At 43.0% G+C, this 17825-nt stretch overlaps 4 protein-coding genes across 5 annotated transcripts; 1 reads left to right on the top strand and 3 right to left on the bottom strand.

The window, feature by feature from the left end:
* Positions 1 to 59: 59 nt before the first annotated feature.
* Positions 60 to 2717, bottom strand: znhit2 (zinc finger, HIT-type containing 2). 2 transcript variants are annotated; one of them, XM_023795133.2, is made up of 2 exons: positions 2632 to 2717; positions 60 to 2057 (listed from the first exon to the last, which is right to left on the bottom strand). In XM_023795133.2, the coding sequence occupies exon 2, from the start codon at positions 2036 to 2038 to the stop codon at positions 125 to 127; it is 1914 nt and encodes a 637-aa protein (XP_023650901.2). In that variant the 5' UTR covers positions 2039 to 2057; positions 2632 to 2717; the 3' UTR covers positions 60 to 124. The 2 variants fall into 2 exon arrangements, with proteins under 2 accessions (XP_023650901.2, XP_023650900.2); XM_023795132.2 differs by lacking the exon at positions 2632 to 2717 and adding an exon at positions 2512 to 2618.
* Positions 2718 to 4328: 1611 nt separating this feature from the next.
* On the bottom strand, positions 4329 to 6355 carry mrpl49 (mitochondrial ribosomal protein L49). The gene is made up of 4 exons (XM_023795120.2): positions 6179 to 6355; positions 5204 to 5354; positions 5001 to 5125; positions 4329 to 4607 (listed from the first exon to the last, which is right to left on the bottom strand). The coding sequence occupies exons 1-4, from the start codon at positions 6332 to 6334 to the stop codon at positions 4461 to 4463; spliced, it is 579 nt and encodes a 192-aa protein (XP_023650888.2). The 5' UTR covers positions 6335 to 6355; the 3' UTR covers positions 4329 to 4460.
* A 119-nt stretch (positions 6356 to 6474) lies between these two features.
* On the top strand, positions 6475 to 10094 carry faub (FAU ubiquitin like and ribosomal protein S30 fusion b). Its single transcript, XM_023795121.2, has 5 exons — positions 6475 to 6616; positions 7406 to 7487; positions 7963 to 8107; positions 9533 to 9588; positions 9811 to 10094. Exons 2-5 carry the CDS (start codon positions 7413 to 7415, stop codon positions 9934 to 9936), a joined length of 402 nt encoding a protein of 133 aa, XP_023650889.2. The 5' UTR covers positions 6475 to 6616; positions 7406 to 7412; the 3' UTR covers positions 9937 to 10094.
* A 1688-nt stretch (positions 10095 to 11782) lies between these two features.
* Positions 11783 to 12819, bottom strand: uqcc3 (ubiquinol-cytochrome c reductase complex assembly factor 3). The gene is made up of 2 exons (XM_023795122.1): positions 12579 to 12819; positions 11783 to 12220 (listed from the first exon to the last, which is right to left on the bottom strand). The coding sequence occupies exons 1-2, from the start codon at positions 12693 to 12695 to the stop codon at positions 12086 to 12088; spliced, it is 252 nt and encodes an 83-aa protein (XP_023650890.1). The 5' UTR covers positions 12696 to 12819; the 3' UTR covers positions 11783 to 12085.
* Between the last annotated feature and the right edge of the window lie 5006 nt (positions 12820 to 17825).

The raw sequence follows: 17825 nt of genomic DNA, 5'->3' as shown, positions 1-17825 counted from the left end.
CCCTGAAGTTAAAACCATCAGGTAAATTCAGTTCGTAATAAATCAGAAAATCAAGAGACTGACGGCACTGTTCATGAGCTATTTTAATGTCCATATACTGCGAATGAATCTTGATCGTCATGAATTAATCAAGCTCTACAATCATCGCCCCCTTCTTCCGGCCCTGTCCTTTGCTCCACCTGTTCTCTACCTCCGTTTTCTCCTTCTCCAGAGTCTCCCTCTCCCCCTCGCTCCTGCTAAGCTCCGCCCACACTGCCCGGGCCAGAGCTGTCACTTCCTGACCATCCTCTTTGACCCAGGCCTGCAAAAACTCGCATTTCTTTCCTGCAGCGAAATACTTCCTCCTGGTTTGGCCGTTGTCGCCCTCCTTGGACAGAGCCCCCCTGGCCTTCGTTAAAGTCACACGTAGCTGAGACAGCGCGGCTAAGGAGTATCCGATTGGGTCTTGCTTGCTCCTCCCAGTCAGAATGTGGGCCACAGCCTCCGTCGTCTTGGCTGCGGTTGCCGTGTCGCCCCGTTCTGCGTACCCACCCTCCACCACGGCCGCGGCGCCCCCATCCAGGGCCTCCCGTAGAGAGCCAAAGACCCGGTTAGAGCTCAGAGACTCAGAAACAGCCAGCGCCACTTGGCAGAACTCCTGGACTAGGTCAGACTCCGAGAGATCCCCATTGAAGAGGCACAGGGAGAAGGTGTAGCCGTATAGGGCGTTAACCAAGCTGTAGCGCACCAACGGAGAGGCATTAGAGGACAGGGAGCGCAGAGGCGGGATCTTCTTGCTCACAGGGGGGACGCCGTCCGTGTTGGGGCTGTGCGTCCTCTTACGGCCCGGTACCGCTGAAGGTCTGGTCCCCTCAGCATCTCGCCTCTCTGAAACGCTCTTGGTCCTATCCGTCTCATTAGCATTGTCCGTCTCCATCTCGTCTTCATTTAAAGCAGGCTTGCATCTCACCTTGCTTTTTATCTTCTCCCTTGCGCTCCTCTTTTTTCCCTCCGCCTCTCCCTGTAGCACTTCTAAGCTGTCAGCTCCTCCTTCCCTCACTACAGTGTTGCCCTGCTCCACGGTCTCACTCTGCGCCTCCTGCTCTATAACATCTCCCAGCACCTCCATCAGGGCCCCCTTCCCCTGCTCATGCGTCTCCCACCAGGGCCTCCACAGGGGCACCAGGCCCCCGATGGCTCCCCCTTTCACCAGCTCCTTAAACTTCTCCTTATCCTGCTGGGGCAACAGAGTCCACAGCTGCTCCTCTGAGAGAGAGTCCAGATCCAACCCTGACAGCCTGTCTGCTAAATCCTCTTCCCTCTCTTCATCACCTTCCTCTACATCTTCTTTTCCTGCAGTAATCTCTTCTGCCTGCTCCCTTGCCACACCACCCTCCCCAAAGTCCCTGAGATTATTTAATATAGCCTCTATCTCCTCTGCGTTCCCCGCCCCTGATGCCTGAATCTCTGCCAGCCGTGACAGATGATCCAGAATTTGTCGGTTATCTTCTGCACCTCCATGTCCTTCCTCCTCCAGCTCCTTCAGCATCTGTTCCATCTCTCCTTCTTCTTCATTCTCCCTTTCTCTCAGCCTCAGTAAGATCTCCTGCATCTGTCTCCTCCCTTCCTGTTCTGTACTCCCCGTCCTCTTCAGCTCCTGCATGACGGACTCCTTGTAGAACTCCTCCGAGCAGACGGAGTGGGTGGGGCTTCTATAGCACGCCACGCTGCAGTAGGGCACGTTACATCGCGGGCAGGTATAACGCAGAGGTTCTTTTAAACACAGTCCGCACATTCTATCCGGCATTCCCGAATCACTGTCCTTCATTCCACCTGCCTCTGTCCTGCCAGCAGGTGCCAAAAGTTCCCCAGGCTTGGTAGTCCCTCTCCTGGGCAGCGAAATCCCGTCTCTGTCAACTGGGTCCACCTCCTCCTCCTCATCTTCTGCACTCCAGTACCGATGCTCGCCTTTAGGTTCAATGTCCGTCAGCAGGGTTCTCACACAAGCCGGCATTCCCCTCCTCAGCACAGGGTTCATGTTGGGGTGATTTGGCCACATCGGCAGTTGCTCAAAGGATCTAAAATTTTGATAAAAGGCAAAGAATATAGTCAACAGTTAGTGAACTAGCGAGCCACCGTAGTTAACTATTGTGAGCACGTATGTACAAAAGAAATATGACGTGTTTGGGGCGAGAATGTAAATACCATATAAAGTCTGAGATTATGATTAAAGGTCATTAAGCGAATACATATATACAATCACATTCAACAGAACTCTGAAAGAGTTTAACGTGGTTAGATTCTGAAGACATACAACTACTGCTAACACGCAGCCACAGTATTCGTTATTGCCACAGTACGCATTTAAAGTCGCTGCAATTTTTAACGTCGGATTTTAATGTAGATATACGGTAGCCATTATGACATTATTATTACTGTTCTTTTAATCGTTTAAGTAAGCTAACGACTTTAACATGTTAACCCTGATGCATCAATTTACCAACCAGCTAACTGCTAGCTAAGAAAACGAACCTCACTCTGGCCATTATATGCAGTTCCAGGCTATTACAATGTCAAGTCGCAATTAATAAAACAAACTAAACTTTGGTATTTTGTGCAGATTATAATTGAAATATTTTATACAGTACTTACAACGACTAATCTCGACTTTATGTCGGTACGGCATATACGGCCATGTGCATAAACTGTCGTAAAAAAATACTGTCGTAAAAACGTGTCAGTCGCGTCCCAATATTATCAGCACGCTGCATACTCCATCCCACTCTCACTACAGAGACTTAATTGGCTTGCTTACCAGCCTTGTGAAATTGCTAACGCCAGTAACGAATGCAACGGCGTTGGCTGTTTTGAAAACAAAAAATACGTGATAAATCTACTCTGAAACTCTAGTGCGTATAATTTGGTGCGGAACATTTGTATTTACGAGAACTTCGTCATCAGCCATAAAATCTCGTTCTCACCACGTTTGTTTTTGTTTCTTTATTGGTGTTTTACTAAGGTAGTGTCCCTGTGCCCTTTCTGTTTACAATGGGGGGTTTTCCTTTGCACATGTGCACTTAGCATATTCATTTTTATTTAGCAGGCATCCATCCATCCATTTTTTGTAACCACTTGTCCAATTTGGGGTCATGTCAACGCAGGGAACAACCCAGGATGGAGTGCCAACCCATCGCAGGGCACACACACATGCATACCAATAGCCAGTTTTGCAACTCTGATTAGGCTCAGCATGTTTTTAGGGCGCAACTGGAGTACCTGGCGGAAACCCAATGGCAACAGATAGAACATGCAAGCTGCACACATATGGAGCCATGGCAGAGGCTCAGACAGTGGTCTTATAGGTCTGTGTAGGTTCTCAGTCGTCCATGACATAATCTTAAGGGCTTGAATGGAAGGCAACTGGACTTCTTTTTCAATTTCTTGAAGACGTTCCACCTCTCATCCAAATAGTGGAGGTAAAGATTTTGCTCCAGGTGTGAATCCAATCCTCTATCTCTGCATTGATCTGCTCATACTGATGTTATAAAAACTACACACTAACCACTTGCACCACTAGAGGTGATAACGATCTCCACACTTGTAGTCAAAAGGTTGTCAGCACTCCGAATTTCGTTCCATTTACTCCATTTTACAAACAGATTCATGACAGGTGAATCTGCTGGTCACATTCCTGGAGGTTGTGGCATCCTTTGAAACGTGATACATAAGCATCCATTAGGAGGTAAGTTTTATGCAAGAGATTATTAAAATACCATCTCAAAGATATAACAACTCTGCTTAACTTGTATGAGGTGTAAAATCCAGCCATAATGAAACAAACCTGTAATGAGCAGGGTCGGGGCCATTCCGGAATGCATTCGTCAATTCCAATCCAAATCAGGAAATGGAACTAGAGTAAGAATTTAAATCCCCCTGAAATTCAAATTCAATTCCAATTCTGATCCCCATGATTTTTTTCCCCCAACTCCAGTTCCATTTCCTGATTTGGACTGTTGATGAATGCATTCCGGAATGGCCCCAACCCTGGAAATGAGTCCGATGCACTTATGTTTAAGACTTGAAATGTAACCCCAGGTTTCTCAAGTAATATACCCCTGTGCTCAAGTAATATAAAGCAGCAGAGATTTTCAAGCCAAAGTACAGTGCCCCCCTCCCCCAGGATGAAATGTGATTATTCCATCTCTGCAGGACATCTCATCACTCAGTCTACACTGGAATCTTCAAGTGCTCACTGTTTGAGCCATTGAGGAATTTAACATTATCCACACTAATCAGTCTTACAACTTAAATTTGGGGGGAACAAAATCACCCAAATGTGCTGGTAACACTCCAGATTTAAAAAGGCTTGTTTTAATCAAGCAATAAGCTTTTCCAGAAATGATAAACACAGTATTATTATTTACAAAAAAAAGTCCCATAAGAATTTTCATTCATCTTCTGCATCTTCAGAAATGCTGTCCTCAGAACCCTTTCTCCAACAACCATTCCTTCAGCTCCTTGTCAAAGTGTCCTTTGATCCGAATGCTCATGGTGACCTCGTTGACTTGCGTGAGCGGGATTTTGCCAGTCAGCTGTACCAGATACTCCTTAACATCATTCTCCAAGGCCTGTCCAATCAAGACGAAAACCCTTCAATTAACATCCATGAAAGAGCTGCAGCAATTCAGTTTCTAAAAAGATAGTAGGATTGTCCAGCCCAACTTGAGGGCGGAAGGTCTAATTTGAGAAATAAGGCTACAAATTCAGATGATTCACCAACCAATGTCTTGCTCATTATTTTTATGTTCTATCCAAAAGCAATGATGCTGCATTATTTAAGTTTGCAGTCCTAGCAATGTTTTGAATAACAGTTCATGAGATCAAATATAAACATTTTCCATACTCTGCATTTAATCAAGTCTAATGATGACAAAACTTTCAATCGCAAAACATAATTTGGTCATTTATTGAGAGAGGCCAGCACTGTCAGGGAAACAGAGCAGAGCAGTTGTTCTACTTGCCCAGATGTCGCCCTCAATCTTGCGCAGCAGCGTTGTCTTCCGGTTGCCATGCGTGAGGTCTGTGTAGACCGGCACATTGTGCAGGCGGGAGCGGCGGACCATGTAAGGCAGATCTGGAGTAACTGCTGGAGATGAAAAATGTGAAATGTAATGACATGTTTTATATGGCAGTCTATTCGCCAGATCCTTCAACCAATCTTTACCTGATGGAGGCCTCCATCCAGAGGGGGCGGGGCCATCATGAAGAGGTGGAGTCGGAATCTTAGTGGGCGGGATCAGTCGCTCTACATATTTGTATTCCTCTGTTGACTCCACAACTGCACTTTTTTGTTCCGCAGTACTGCTGCTAGCCATCTGATTTCCAAGACAGAATGAAAACAACAATGCTCAAACTTTACATCACAATGGTTTTTGCTACCAAAAAGTATGAACGACAGAGAAAATTATTTTTTTAAGGGGAAAATTGGTCTGCGGGAGATCTTATTCTAGAGTTAATTTTGCACACAAGCAGAAAAGTGATTGGTTTAATTCACTCTGAACGCACACTAATATCTGGACTGTCTCTCTTTAAATTCCTCTAAACTGCATATACAAACTACGTGTATGTTAAGTGTACTCTTATCATCACTCTTTGTACATGTATGAAGCTGCTGATGACAAAGTAACTTTGAACACACATCATTAATCCATATATTATAATTAACCCATACATTAAAACCTCGAATTGTAAAAACAGGTGACTCACAAACTGTACTAATTTAAAACTGATTTAAACGGAGAACAGGTCAGGACCCAATCTCACGTCCATATAAGTAGTCAAAAAGCAAAAATTCCTTAAGCACTGTACTCTTCTTGATCATCTCAGTCATCTGTATTTTCATTCAGATAATGTACTACGTAGTGTACCTTTAAGAGCAGTTTGGTGACACACACAAACATTCCTGTCATTCTCATGCACTCAAATAGCAATACACGCCGATGTGCAATCAGGTATCTCTCTAGGTATGTTGTGTGGATGATTAAGAATTACGGCATCCAAAAGTGTAGTGGTTTTCCTACACTTGTTACTTTACATCACATACAACCTGCAAATCCACATTAGCATTTTTACCTACTTAGCCTACTAAAGTTACATTACTTATAATGACAATTAAAGGATGTCTTCCTCAGTCACTCACCCGTAAGCGCCCCATCGCACTCGGTACAACGCCAACGGGGCTTAACCACACGTAAGCTGGCTTGATCGTCGCACACATTCGTGTGAGCATGTTTACTACAGACGCCGACATGTTGGACCCCAAACTCCGAGCAGGAAGGTCACGACGCGGGCCCATAGAGGGCGGGCCTCTCAGTTTCGCTCAACTTTATTGACACTCCAACTGAGGACAGTTACAATCTGCTTTCAAAGGTTCTGTGTTTCTAATATTTGTGTATTCATCACGCTGACAGTGTAATGTAGCCTCAAATCAACGCAATTATTTACATTCTTAATTCTAAATGAACATTTATATTCATAATTCCATGTCATGAAATAATCAGATATTTCCCCGGTTTTGCGCATGCGCCTGGCTGCCGTCGGCCTTTTCGATCCTCCGTCTACGGCGACAAGTTGGCGAGTGAGTGCGGCCTCGTGTTCTGGATGAAATTATATAAATACAGGGAGAAACACTGCATTATACTATAACAAAAACGCTCTCACATCAAATTATTGTTGTAATACACCCGAAACCCTAAGAGGAAAGTCCCTAATATGTACTTATAATAGGTACTTAGCAGTTTAGCATTGCTAGCTGTCGGCCATATGCGGTGCGCCGGCGATAGATAAATTTATACACTGTTATTATTTTGCACAAAGGATAAAAGAAAACGCATACCAAACCACTTTCCATGTAGAAGTCATGCTATTGATGACTTTTCTTAAAGTTTTGGTAAGAGGTTGATAGCTTTTAGCGCCTTGTATAGCATTAGTTTTAGCCACAACTGTACTTGTGCTGTTAACTGTAGTTTAATTATATTTTGGCATTTTTCTTACATATAGTTTACAGAATTAATGACTTGTCCGCCAGTGCATATTTTTAGTTGATTTTATTCCATTGTGAAATGGTTGTATACCTGTCAAATAAGTGCTTAAGTAGTCATCTTTGTAACTCGACCGATGTTACCCACCTGTAATTATTTGATTGTATTTTAAGTATATGGCACTGAAAAGTAATGGCAAAAACACATGTTCAGCCATGGAAAATACTTGTACTCACTGGTAGCAAAGATAAGCAAATGTTGCAAAATCAATAACTTATAATGATTACACTATGATTAGTGTATCTGTGTTAAATAACATTTAGAAGTCATTAATGTTGCTTTTTTTTCCGCCTGTATGTGTCAACATGCTGTTTCTAACCACTCAGGTCGACAATGCAGCTGTTCGTACAGTCTCAGAGCTTGCACACCCTAGAGGTGTCTGATAAGCAGACCGTCGCTCACATCAAGGTACCTTCTGCATAAACTTGTGGTTTTAAATCATGGAAAGTAATTCGTTGGATAGCAACAAATTTATGATGCATTTTTCACTTGCTTGTGTTTATAAATTGGTGTGTGTGTGTGTGTGTGTGTGTTATGTTATGGTTGTAGTACCAATGGTGTTTGAATCTGATTATTTTTATGAAATGGACAAATTTATTTAAAAAAATACAAATAGAATTTCAGTTAATCAGTGTATTATAGTGTTTGCTTTTAATTACTAATCAAGCACCAGTAAAAATGTTTGCAATCCAAGTAAAGTTCAGATGTAATCCTCAGAAATCTTGGAAATCATGCTATTGATTTTGCCTTCAATAATAAATCTAGTTTTCCCCACTGCCCAGTTTGGTCAGGGCTGGTCACTTTCAGTTCTGATTGGTTTAATGCATAGTGATGATCCATTAGTGAAGTCTGCTGTTTGGGTGACATTTGTTTTTTTTCCCAGGCTCAAATTGAGGCTTTGGAGGGTGTGGCCTGTGCAGATCAGGTGATTTCGCTGGGTGGGGCTCCTCTGCATGATGACGATCTGATTGGTCAGGTCTGCCTTGAGGAGTTCAGCACTCTTGAGGTCACTCTCCGCTTGCTGGGAGGTGAGCTGTCACTTATCATAACATACTCCTTAGGCACAAGCCCCTCATTGTGACATTGTTTCCTGTCCTAATTGCATCCAATTGTCCTCATTGTGGGCAGTGGTGGCTTAATGGTTAGGGAAGTGCACTTGTAATTGAAAGATTGCTGGTTCAAATCCCCAACCAGCAAGGTACCACTGAGGTACCCTGAGCAAGGTACCGCCCCCAAGCACTGCTCCCTGGGTGCTGAATTAGCTGCCCCCTGCTATGTCACAATGTCACATATGGGTCAAATGCAGAGGACACGTTTCGTTGTTGTGCACTGTGGTGTGTCAACAATGATCACTGATCTCTAAATTCTAATGTATTTATTTTGTATCCATATTGGAATGCAGATTTTTTATACACAATAATTATATGAATATGAATACCACACATCAAAAATTCTACGTAAGTTGCATAAAAACATTTAAAGCACAGTTCTGAATTAGATCAGAGGGTTTAAAACATCACTGCACTGCATGATTTAGGTTGGTATGTTCGTCCTTTTATTAGGAATCTTGGTGTGATTTTTGACAGTGATCTTAAATTTGAAAAACAGATTAGTTCTGTTGTAAAAGCCAGTTTCTTTCAACTGAGACTGCTTGCTAAAGTCAAGCCATACTTGCCACGTAAGGAATTTGAAAGTGTGATTCATGCTTTTATAACAACTAGACTAGACTACTGTAACTCTTTATATGTTGGTTTGGATGTGTCATGTATTCAACGTTTACAGTTAGTCCAGAATGCAGCAGCTCGTCTTTTAACTGGGACTAAAAAGTACGAGCATATTACCCCAGTCTTAGCTTCACTTCACTGGCTTCCTGTCCATTATAGGATTGTTTTTAAGGTTCTATTGTTTGTTTATAAGACTTTAAATGGGTTGGCACCTGCTTATTTATCAGAGCTTTTACATGTTCATACTCCAGCTAGAGCACTGAGGTCATCCAATCAGGTGCTCCTTGATGTTCCAAGAGCAAGGTTAAAAAATAAAGGTGACCGAGCTTTTTCAGTGGTGGCACCAAATTTGTGGAATAGTTTACCTGTACACATAAGAACTGCTCAGACTGTTGGAACATTTAAGTCGTTGCTTAAGACCCATCTGTATTCTTTGGCTTTTATTTTGAGCTGAGTTGAGATATCGTGACTTATAATAATTGCTTTTGGCTAGTTTATGTGTGAGTGTCAGATATTGTTAAGCACTTTGGTCAACCACGGTTGTTGTTAAATGTGCTATATAAATAAAATTGAACTGAACTGAACTGATGATGAAGACAGGGACTACAGACTGTTTTGCAGAATGACTTTGCTTCTTTGCATATTTCCTATTTGACACTACACTGAGGCGAGTGACGGTTTCTGTCAAGTCCTGTATCTCTTATTCTGCCATCTCCTATTATCTCTCAGGTAAGGTCCACGGATCTCTGGCCAGAGCTGGGAAAGTCAGAGGACAGACCCCTAAGGTGAGGCTCGACTAAGAAAAGGTGTAGAAACTCAGGAAATGAAATAGCCTTTTTTCAGTCAATCCAAACCAGAAATTCACAGCATATTTACTTGTAGCTTGTAAAGAAAATAACAAACACGATTGACAATAAATTGAGGGGGTGTCATTTTATTAGTACAGAGGATGTCGTCAGGCAGACGGCAGGGATCTGGCCGACTCTCATTCCTACTTCCTCCTTTAGGTCGACAAGCAGGAGAAGAAGAAGAAGAAGACGGGCCGAGCGAAGAGGAGGATCCAGTACAACCGGCGCTTCGTCAACGTGGTGCCGACCTTCGGCAAAAAGAAGGGCCCCAACTCCAACTCGTAAATGAGGGCTCCTGCCGCCCATCGGGCACCAGGGCGTGTAGCATGTACTGCGCCATACGGCCTGCTGGGGGCTTAGCGGAACACAGCCGTGTCATGCTGGACTGTCCGGTACTTAAGTGTGGTTTGGTGCAATAAACACGCTACAGAAAGATAACCAAAGGATTCATTTACTCTGTCATATTTACAAGAATGTACAAGTTTCATCTCTTAGCCTAGTAGTCACCTTCCATTCCAGTATTCTAAAATGAATAAAAGTGTTTCAGCCAGGACTTTAAATACTTTAATACTCTATAAACGGTAAAACTGAATCGAAATGGCCTTCCTGCTGAACTCCAAACCAACCTGCTTAACCCGAGTTGCATTATCACAATTTGTCATGCATGTCCTTTTAGCTAAAAGTGTCTTAACTTGCAAGTAACAGTAGTTACAATTGGTTTTAAACTGACAATATTTCACAGTATTTCGTTAATGCATTCTGTGCAAACATTGAGCAGAAGTGTTCCTAAATGTTTACAGGCCCAGATTCTGTTGCTCGTGTTCTCCAAAGCGAACAAAACTGAAAAACATAATTAACCCTCAATTTTATAAGAAAAACATTTCATGCCAAACATCTTTCCGAAGTTGTAACATTCCAGACAATTGGAATGAGCAATTTTATTAAAGGATCTCAAACTTAATTCCTGATATGTAGGAAATAATGCAGTGTGATCCCACAGGATTGGAGGCACAAATTATTTGCACACAAAGGTTCCACTGAATGATGAGCATTCTCAAAACTGTACAGCTAGATTTACAGCCATACTGATTGTCAGGCTTTGTTTGGTTAAGATTTCAATTAAAAACGCCAGATGCTGAACAATGTCCATAAACGACACTTTAATCAGCAAAAAGTGTACAAACTGTTGAAGCTTGAATTTCCAGGGCTTTGTTGGCACATCCTGGAAACATGGGAAGGGCGGCTTAATTTGACGACCAGGACGCAGTCTTTATGCCTTCCTGCCTGCCTTCCCCACTGGGTCGACAATCAGGACGACACCCCAGGAGGCCAGACCTGTCAGGTAGGAAATTACCGATTACTGTCTGCGTAAGTGGCTCCATAAAAAAAAAGTCAAAGCTATACGAATTTCGCACAGGTGAAACACGTGCGTAATGCGTAACAATGACAGGCCCCGTAAGAAAAGACAATCTTATTACCAAAATCCGGCTTTACAGAAACAGAAATCGGTGCTACTATGATGCAAAACGAGATAGGAGCAGATGCAGACTCACAAGCAGCGAAGACAATCTGAGCCACGGTTCCCATTGAGGCCGGTCCTCCTTGGCGCGTTACTCGCCGGGCGGCCTGAAACACGTATCCCCCAGCCAGCAGCAGACCGCCACCGGAGAGCAGCCGACAGCCCCAGCAGTTACCGAAAAGCTGGTCTTTTGGAGGAGACGCGGGAGCTCGGACTTCATCAGAACTCGCTGACATTATCACATAACGATTCCCCTACTTTTTGGAAATATAACTTGGCCAAATCTATGCGGCCATTGACAGTCATTAACAAAGGGTTCCCCGAAACCTTCTGCAGTCTGTCACTTGAACAGTCCACGTCCCTGCTGCATAAATATATACAAGTTTTTCATTTAAACATATGAAGCGCGTTTAGATTCGACCTTTTGCCTCTTCTTCGCCTCGTTTACGGAATCACACGAGCGCAATACTGCCCCCTACAGCAGTGGAGGAGGAATCAGCAAACTGAAAATAAAGCAAGGACACTACCTGCCAAAAATTAATTTACACAAATACTTAAGAAAACGCAAATTGCGAAGCCTAAAATGATAGCTTAAGCGTACAAACGATTCAGTTCAATTAAAATTGCGCAATGCATTTTAATTTCAGAAAATCTCTCAACAAAGGACAATACTTATAAACTCCGGACAAAGCATGATTCGCTCATTTATAACATAAAAAACTATATATTTCACAAAATACACAAACAGGAAATAGATGATGGCCGCACCAGATACAGCTGTGTTTTAATGCATTTAAATTAATTCGTGTATGTAGATACAGATCCTTGATTGTGCTGGCTTTTCTGCTCGTGTTGCACTTCGACAAAACGCGTTTCTCCCAACACTCTAGTATGTTAAACATATATATGGATTTTTCAGTCATTCCTTGAATGTCCAAATCGTCTGGCTACGTTCTCATTGGTCTCTGCCGCCTCCTTTATCGCCTGGAGCAGCAGCGTGTTTCTCTGCCGCGTCTCCTCCATCCGTATCGGGCTGGCCTCCGGCAGGTTCTGGGGGCAAGAGCGAAATCGTCGCCTAACTTAAAGGCATAACACGCTGATACTGCAAAATAAAATCCATATCTGTATGCGTTTTGCTGCTACATTACTAATACGACGTTTTAAAAATGGATAGATTTGTTACGAAGCTTGAGCTTCTTGAGTTTATCAGATATTATTTACACTGTGAATTAAAATACTGTTAGTCGAGTTTCAAAATATGTCAAATAAAAAGAAATGACATTTCACACTTTTTCTAGGTAAGCAAAAGGCACAATAAACAGCAGATATTAGAGAGAGCAGTTACTAATCAGGCGAAACCCACAGCCTACTAAAATGCTTTACAGCCGCTGAGACCGATGCTGGATACCTTCATCATTTCTCTCCTTCTGTCTTCTCCCGGCAACATCATAAACCACAGGGCGCCCCCTACGCCGATGACGCCAACAATTCCTGCATATCCCAGTATTGTTCTTACGCTACTCATAGCCCCCGAAGGAAATCACGCTTTTCGCAGACAAGCGATCACTACATATCACTATACACCCGCCGTTCAACTTTCTCGGCAAGCAGAGGTTCAGCAGTGCATTTCGGGATACCGTCAGTCAAATACCTCCGGTTTCTTTTCCCTTAAATGAAACTCGTTCCGGATTTTATAGTGTTTGTAATGTTAATAAAAATGCTTTATTCCATCTAACATTCATAACATTCATAACAACAACAACAACAAAAATAATAATGATATATTTGCGAACATGTATTTACGCGCACACACACACACACACACACACATATATATATATATGTGTATATATATGTGTGTGTGTGTGTGTGTGTGTGTGTGTATAAACTTCCGATTCCTTATATGACCTACAGGATAATAACTTTACGCTTTGGATTAATTATTTGTGGAAGTTCTGTGTACTGAGTGCAATATTGTTGTGCCAGGTCTACCAAATGACCACCAGATGTCAACCACGCAGCGTGTTTGCAATGATCCAGGCTGTCACGCCACAATAACCTGTTGCCCCGAAGCTACATTTCATTTTTATTACAAGAACTATTAAAAACGTCTGCTTTGATCTTATTGGCGGAGGCGTTTGGGTGTGAATGTACTTCATTCTCAGAATACTTGAGTGTTTAGCCACGTGTGTGCAGCATTTAAGCAAAGATATTTACATAATGACCTATTTATACCCAATGCTGCTTTTATTGCAGCAATTCAGATTTTAATATCTTGTTCAAGCAGTCTTTAGGTTACGATTAGGATTAATATTTAGACTGAATGGACTTTATTAATCCCAGCGGGGAATTCTGGTGCATGCCGCAGCGGGAACATGCACAGGCGAACACAGATATTGTGTCAAACAGACAGGGTGCAAAGACGGCGCACATAGTGCAAACAAATGTAAAAAGGACACATTACATACATGAAATACCCTGAAAACTGCATATTGTGGTACTACAGAGACAGATAAATATTTAAAGATAGGAATATTAAATTAGAGTAAAACTTAGCAATGGTATATGTATGCAGTATACGAGGTCGGCTAGCTACTACAGCTACAAAATGGAGAATGTGGGAAAAGGCGCACATTAATTCCAAATGTTATAATATCTGGCCAGAAATTGGCGGACTTTGGTCCGAAATACAATTGAAGCCGGACCGCGTGATCGATTGATCCCCCCCATCTCGGGTTGGTGAAATTTATCGTCGTGGGATGCCCCCCCCCCCCCCCCTCCGGTCGACAAATTTGATCTTTTGTAATCGAGCGACGCCCCCCCATCCCGCTTTTTTTTCTGATTCAGTGGACCTTGACTTTGTGTTGCTGATGGAATTTGGCCCCCAGGAAAAATAATTATAGGGACCCCATAACTATAGCGTACCCGCACGTGGGGGGAAAACGTTTGCAAGCGTGGAATAAGGTTCTAATGTGATTTTACATTCATCCTTCATAAAACAACTTGTGTATACATCTGCCATGTAAGCGTTGGAATAAAACTTCATTGTTCAGGTATTCGTTAGGGGCGAACCTTGTTTGCTTGACGGAATAAAGCTTTTTTAATTAAACTCTGAGATTCACGCCTGACCATATCCGAATTAGATATGGCACGAAACGGTAAAAAAAGGCCGACCCAATTTCATTTAATTCCTACAAAACCATCCCCATTAATCTCGTTTTTTTTTCTCGTACGTGTCCAATAAAAGCATCAAATCTTCATATTTAAAATGATAGATCACGACATTATGACGTTGTTAATTTGTTTATTGCTATATCGTATTACTGCTTCTTCCAGAACGCCCCCCACCCTCCACCCCGACACGGGAAAAATTCATAATGAAGCCCTTTTAAGCAAATCGCATTCTAATGCGCAGTGACTGCTAATTTTTTGTTTTGATTACATTATGCATCTGCTTGGCAGATTCTCATCCGCAATCAGTTTTATTTGCCTATTTGCGGAGCCGGATGCTTCCTCAAGCGAATCAGATGGATTGCCTCTGTGACTGCACACCGGCGTCCCTCTGGGATTAGGAGCGCTCGGTTAAAGGTCCGGTAACTTAGACATTATGCTACCTTTTACCGAATAACAGCTGAGTGTGCACAGACTGAAGATTTCTTTCCAGAGGCACAGTGAGAAAATTCAATATGAGCGTTAAATGTTTGAAACGGCTTCTGGGTGCAGAGATAGTGCTGACAATAATACAAAACACATAATCAGTCAAACAAACATTTTCCCCCGTTTTCATTTCTTCTCTCCCTCCCCTAGATCCGTCAGTAATGACAGCGACTCCCCCGCTTCTCCCTCTGATCGCTCCGCGGACCCTCGCGGATGCCAGCCTCCGTTGCCATGGCAATCCCCTTTCCCGAAAGCGCGCTCTGTGTAATTACATCAATGCGTGTTACAGTATCTGTGTCAGACCGCATTTCTGCGTTTATGCGTTCGGCGGGAGTGTATGTCTTTAATATTTCGGCGACGCATGCAAACTGATAATCTTGTTTGTCACATCAAAAGACCCAATAAAACGTTGAAACCAGAGCGCTAAACACGTTATCGTTGGAAAAAAGGGCCATATTTGTTGCATTCTTATAGGAATATAATTCATTAAATCTGCCTTTCCCAAACCAGGACTTACAGTTTTTGACTATAGTTTTTTCTTCTGGTACTTGTTTTTTGTGTATTCCCATCCTCACTGATTTTCTGTTCAATTGACGATTTCTAAATATTTCTGCGACAGTCTCCATTACGATTCCCTCACGCTGGGGGACTTGTTTATCAAGTGCTTTATCGTAGCCTGACGGTAATAACAATGCTATGACCGGCGGTTTCCGTTTTCACCGGGCCTATTTTCGTCCTTTAGCTCAGATGTTAAATTCATAGGCCTGACTATGTCCTTGCCCCCCATATCCCGGTGGGTTCTATATTCCTTTTATCACACTCCCTCCCCATCTTTAATTCTTTTGCTATCAACCCATTTCCTGTTCTATATCTCAGATGTGACTGTCCGTCCAACTCTTCTTTGTATAATTAATCTTATTGTAAATCACTTATAAACTTATAGGCCTACCAGAAGCACTAAAACAAAAAATATTAATCCAGTCAATAATACGCCTGCAGGTGTTCTGTGTCATGAATGCCTACTTTTTAAATATATCGTGTTTTTCTTTGTTGAATTTCATCTTGGAGATTTTACATGCATGTTCAAAACTGCATATTCATGTCTGCGCATGACGAAAAGTGTGTGGCTGTGTGTATTGATCATCGGGCTGTTTCTGGAATGTCTGGCTGTTGATTGTGTTGCATTTTTGCATATATATGCGCAGTCGCTGTCAGCAGCTATCTGACACTATACTGACAGTGTACTTCAGTCGTGTCAAGATGAGCTTCGGTGCACCGAGGATATTCACAGCTGTGCCTCGCGGCTGTTTGTCAGTTATATAAGATTACGATGAGTTATATTGTGATGCGAATTCATATACTGTTGCACTGGCCCACCAGGCTGGGGGACCAGAAATGCTCGTTTTTTTTGTCCGATTATCATAGAGCTGACTTACAGAGACATAGTTTCCCCGAACATCTATGACCCAATAACACAGCCTTCCTATTCAACATAGATAATTTTTGATTCATTGACGCCAATTTTAGCTCATTTCTTCCCTTGTTAATTAATCCACTGGTGCAATTACTAAAATTTCACTGGCGATAACGCGCTTCGCCGTACTGACAATAATAAAAGCATCAACTATTCGGTTAGTGACTTTAATATCATGATATAAACATTTAATCCATTAAAACACGCTCAGAGCGAAGGTATTGCTATTAGAATCGCAAAACAAAAAAAATGACGAGGAATAGGTCTGATTTTGAGAAATCGCAGGACAGATTCTAACTGCCCATTTACGAGATTTCCTCACATCGTTGACATTAATAAAAATGCTTAAGTGATGTAAAATCTTAGATTAGGCCTACCCAGACACACTAACCGCATCTCAAGAAAAAAAAACAAATGGATTACTGTCACCCAGAACAGAGACATACTCGTTCCCGAAGGCAAATACGAAGGACATATCATTGTCAGCACAAAGAAGCGGTTTGACAGGTGTATTGCTTTACAGTAATACCCGTCTGTCTGACTGCGCCGCGGGAGCGGGGACAGTTCAGGCAGTCGTCATTTCTGGCAGTACGATCGCGCTTGGCCCCGCTCCACATGCAGTCTCCCCTTATTAATCACAGCGCATCTTCGGCGTCTCTGCGCGTCTCCGTCCTGCTGCGGCTAATTGAGCTTGAAGAGCGTTTTCCGGTTCTCTCTAGGAGCGCCAGGGTGTGGGGCCGGGCAATGTTTATTTTCAGAAATGTGGGGAGGGGCCGGCCCTGCTGTCGTACCCCCCGAGAACGGTACTTAACCTGAATCGCTGAATACCCGGCTGTATAAATGGGTTAAATTGTTAGCATTATTAAGGGGAGTATTTGGTGCAGCTGTTGTGTGGACCTTGGACCAAAGGTAGACTCGTTTAAATCCCAACGGAAGACAAGACGTGGGGGTGCTTAACCTCCATTGCTTCAAGAAAAATGAGCTCTGCAAGTGGATGACTTTATACAAAAACGCTTGCTAAGTGCTTACACTGCTGCTTTGAGTTTATGCTCTAAAATGTTATATCCCAAGCGATGGGGTCATGCGGGGGGTTGGAGACTGGCGATGTTGCCTCTAAGTCCCATGGTTCCGAGATCCCGGCCCCCACCTGTGTGGGAGCGCTGTTTGTACACTCTATACACGTTCACCAGCAAGCCAGCCGTTGGTTCAGAGAGTCTGGCAAAAGGTCAGTATTACAAACATGAACAGAGTGTTTGTGACATTTCTGATTTTCAAATGAACTAATGGTAATTAAAAAAAAACTTCCCCAGAATCTTTTTCCCGCCTCGGTTTAGTTATTTCGGCCATCTGCAGCGCCCCCCAGAATCCCTCCCCGGAATGCGTGCCGTTCCACTTCCTGCCGGGCTGACGGCATTCTTTACACACTGCGGGAGACGCGGCTATATCATTTCAAGCAACCTTATTGGCTACATGGCGCTAATGGAGCGCCCAACAGAGAAGCCCTGACTTGAGACTCGCCCCCGA

Source organism: Paramormyrops kingsleyae, chromosome 24, assembly GCF_048594095.1.
Source record: "Paramormyrops kingsleyae isolate MSU_618 chromosome 24, PKINGS_0.4, whole genome shotgun sequence".
NCBI classification, from domain to species: Eukaryota; Metazoa; Chordata; class Actinopteri; order Osteoglossiformes; family Mormyridae; genus Paramormyrops; species Paramormyrops kingsleyae.
Note: the sequence above shows the minus strand (reverse complement) of the source record. Positions and strands in the feature narration are given on the sequence as shown.

Excerpts from the sequence above, each read along its gene's own strand:
- mrpl49 (XM_023795120.2), bottom strand. The coding sequence starts at position 6,334 with ATGGGCCCGCGTCGTGACCTTCCTGCTCGGAGTTTGGGGTCCAACATG. Across the intron at positions 5,355-6,178 it reads GTGCGATGGGGCGCTTACGG|ATGGCTAGCAGCAGTACTGC; the intron begins GTGAGTGACTGA and ends CTTGGAAATCAG. Across the intron at positions 5,126-5,203 it reads TGGATGGAGGCCTCCATCAG|CAGTTACTCCAGATCTGCCT; the intron begins GTAAAGATTGGT and ends TTTCATCTCCAG.
- faub (XM_023795121.2), top strand. The coding sequence starts at position 7,413 with ATGCAGCTGTTCGTACAGTCTCAGAGCTTGCACACCCTAGAGGTGTCT. Across the intron at positions 7,488-7,962 it reads AGACCGTCGCTCACATCAAG|GCTCAAATTGAGGCTTTGGA; the intron begins GTACCTTCTGCA and ends TTTTTTTCCCAG. Across the intron at positions 8,108-9,532 it reads CACTCTCCGCTTGCTGGGAG|GTAAGGTCCACGGATCTCTG; the intron begins GTGAGCTGTCAC and ends ATTATCTCTCAG.
- uqcc3 (XM_023795122.1), bottom strand. The coding sequence starts at position 12,695 with ATGAGTAGCGTAAGAACAATACTGGGATATGCAGGAATTGTTGGCGTC. Across the intron at positions 12,221-12,578 it reads GAAGGAGAGAAATGATGAAG|AACCTGCCGGAGGCCAGCCC; the intron begins GTATCCAGCATC and ends TCTTGCCCCCAG.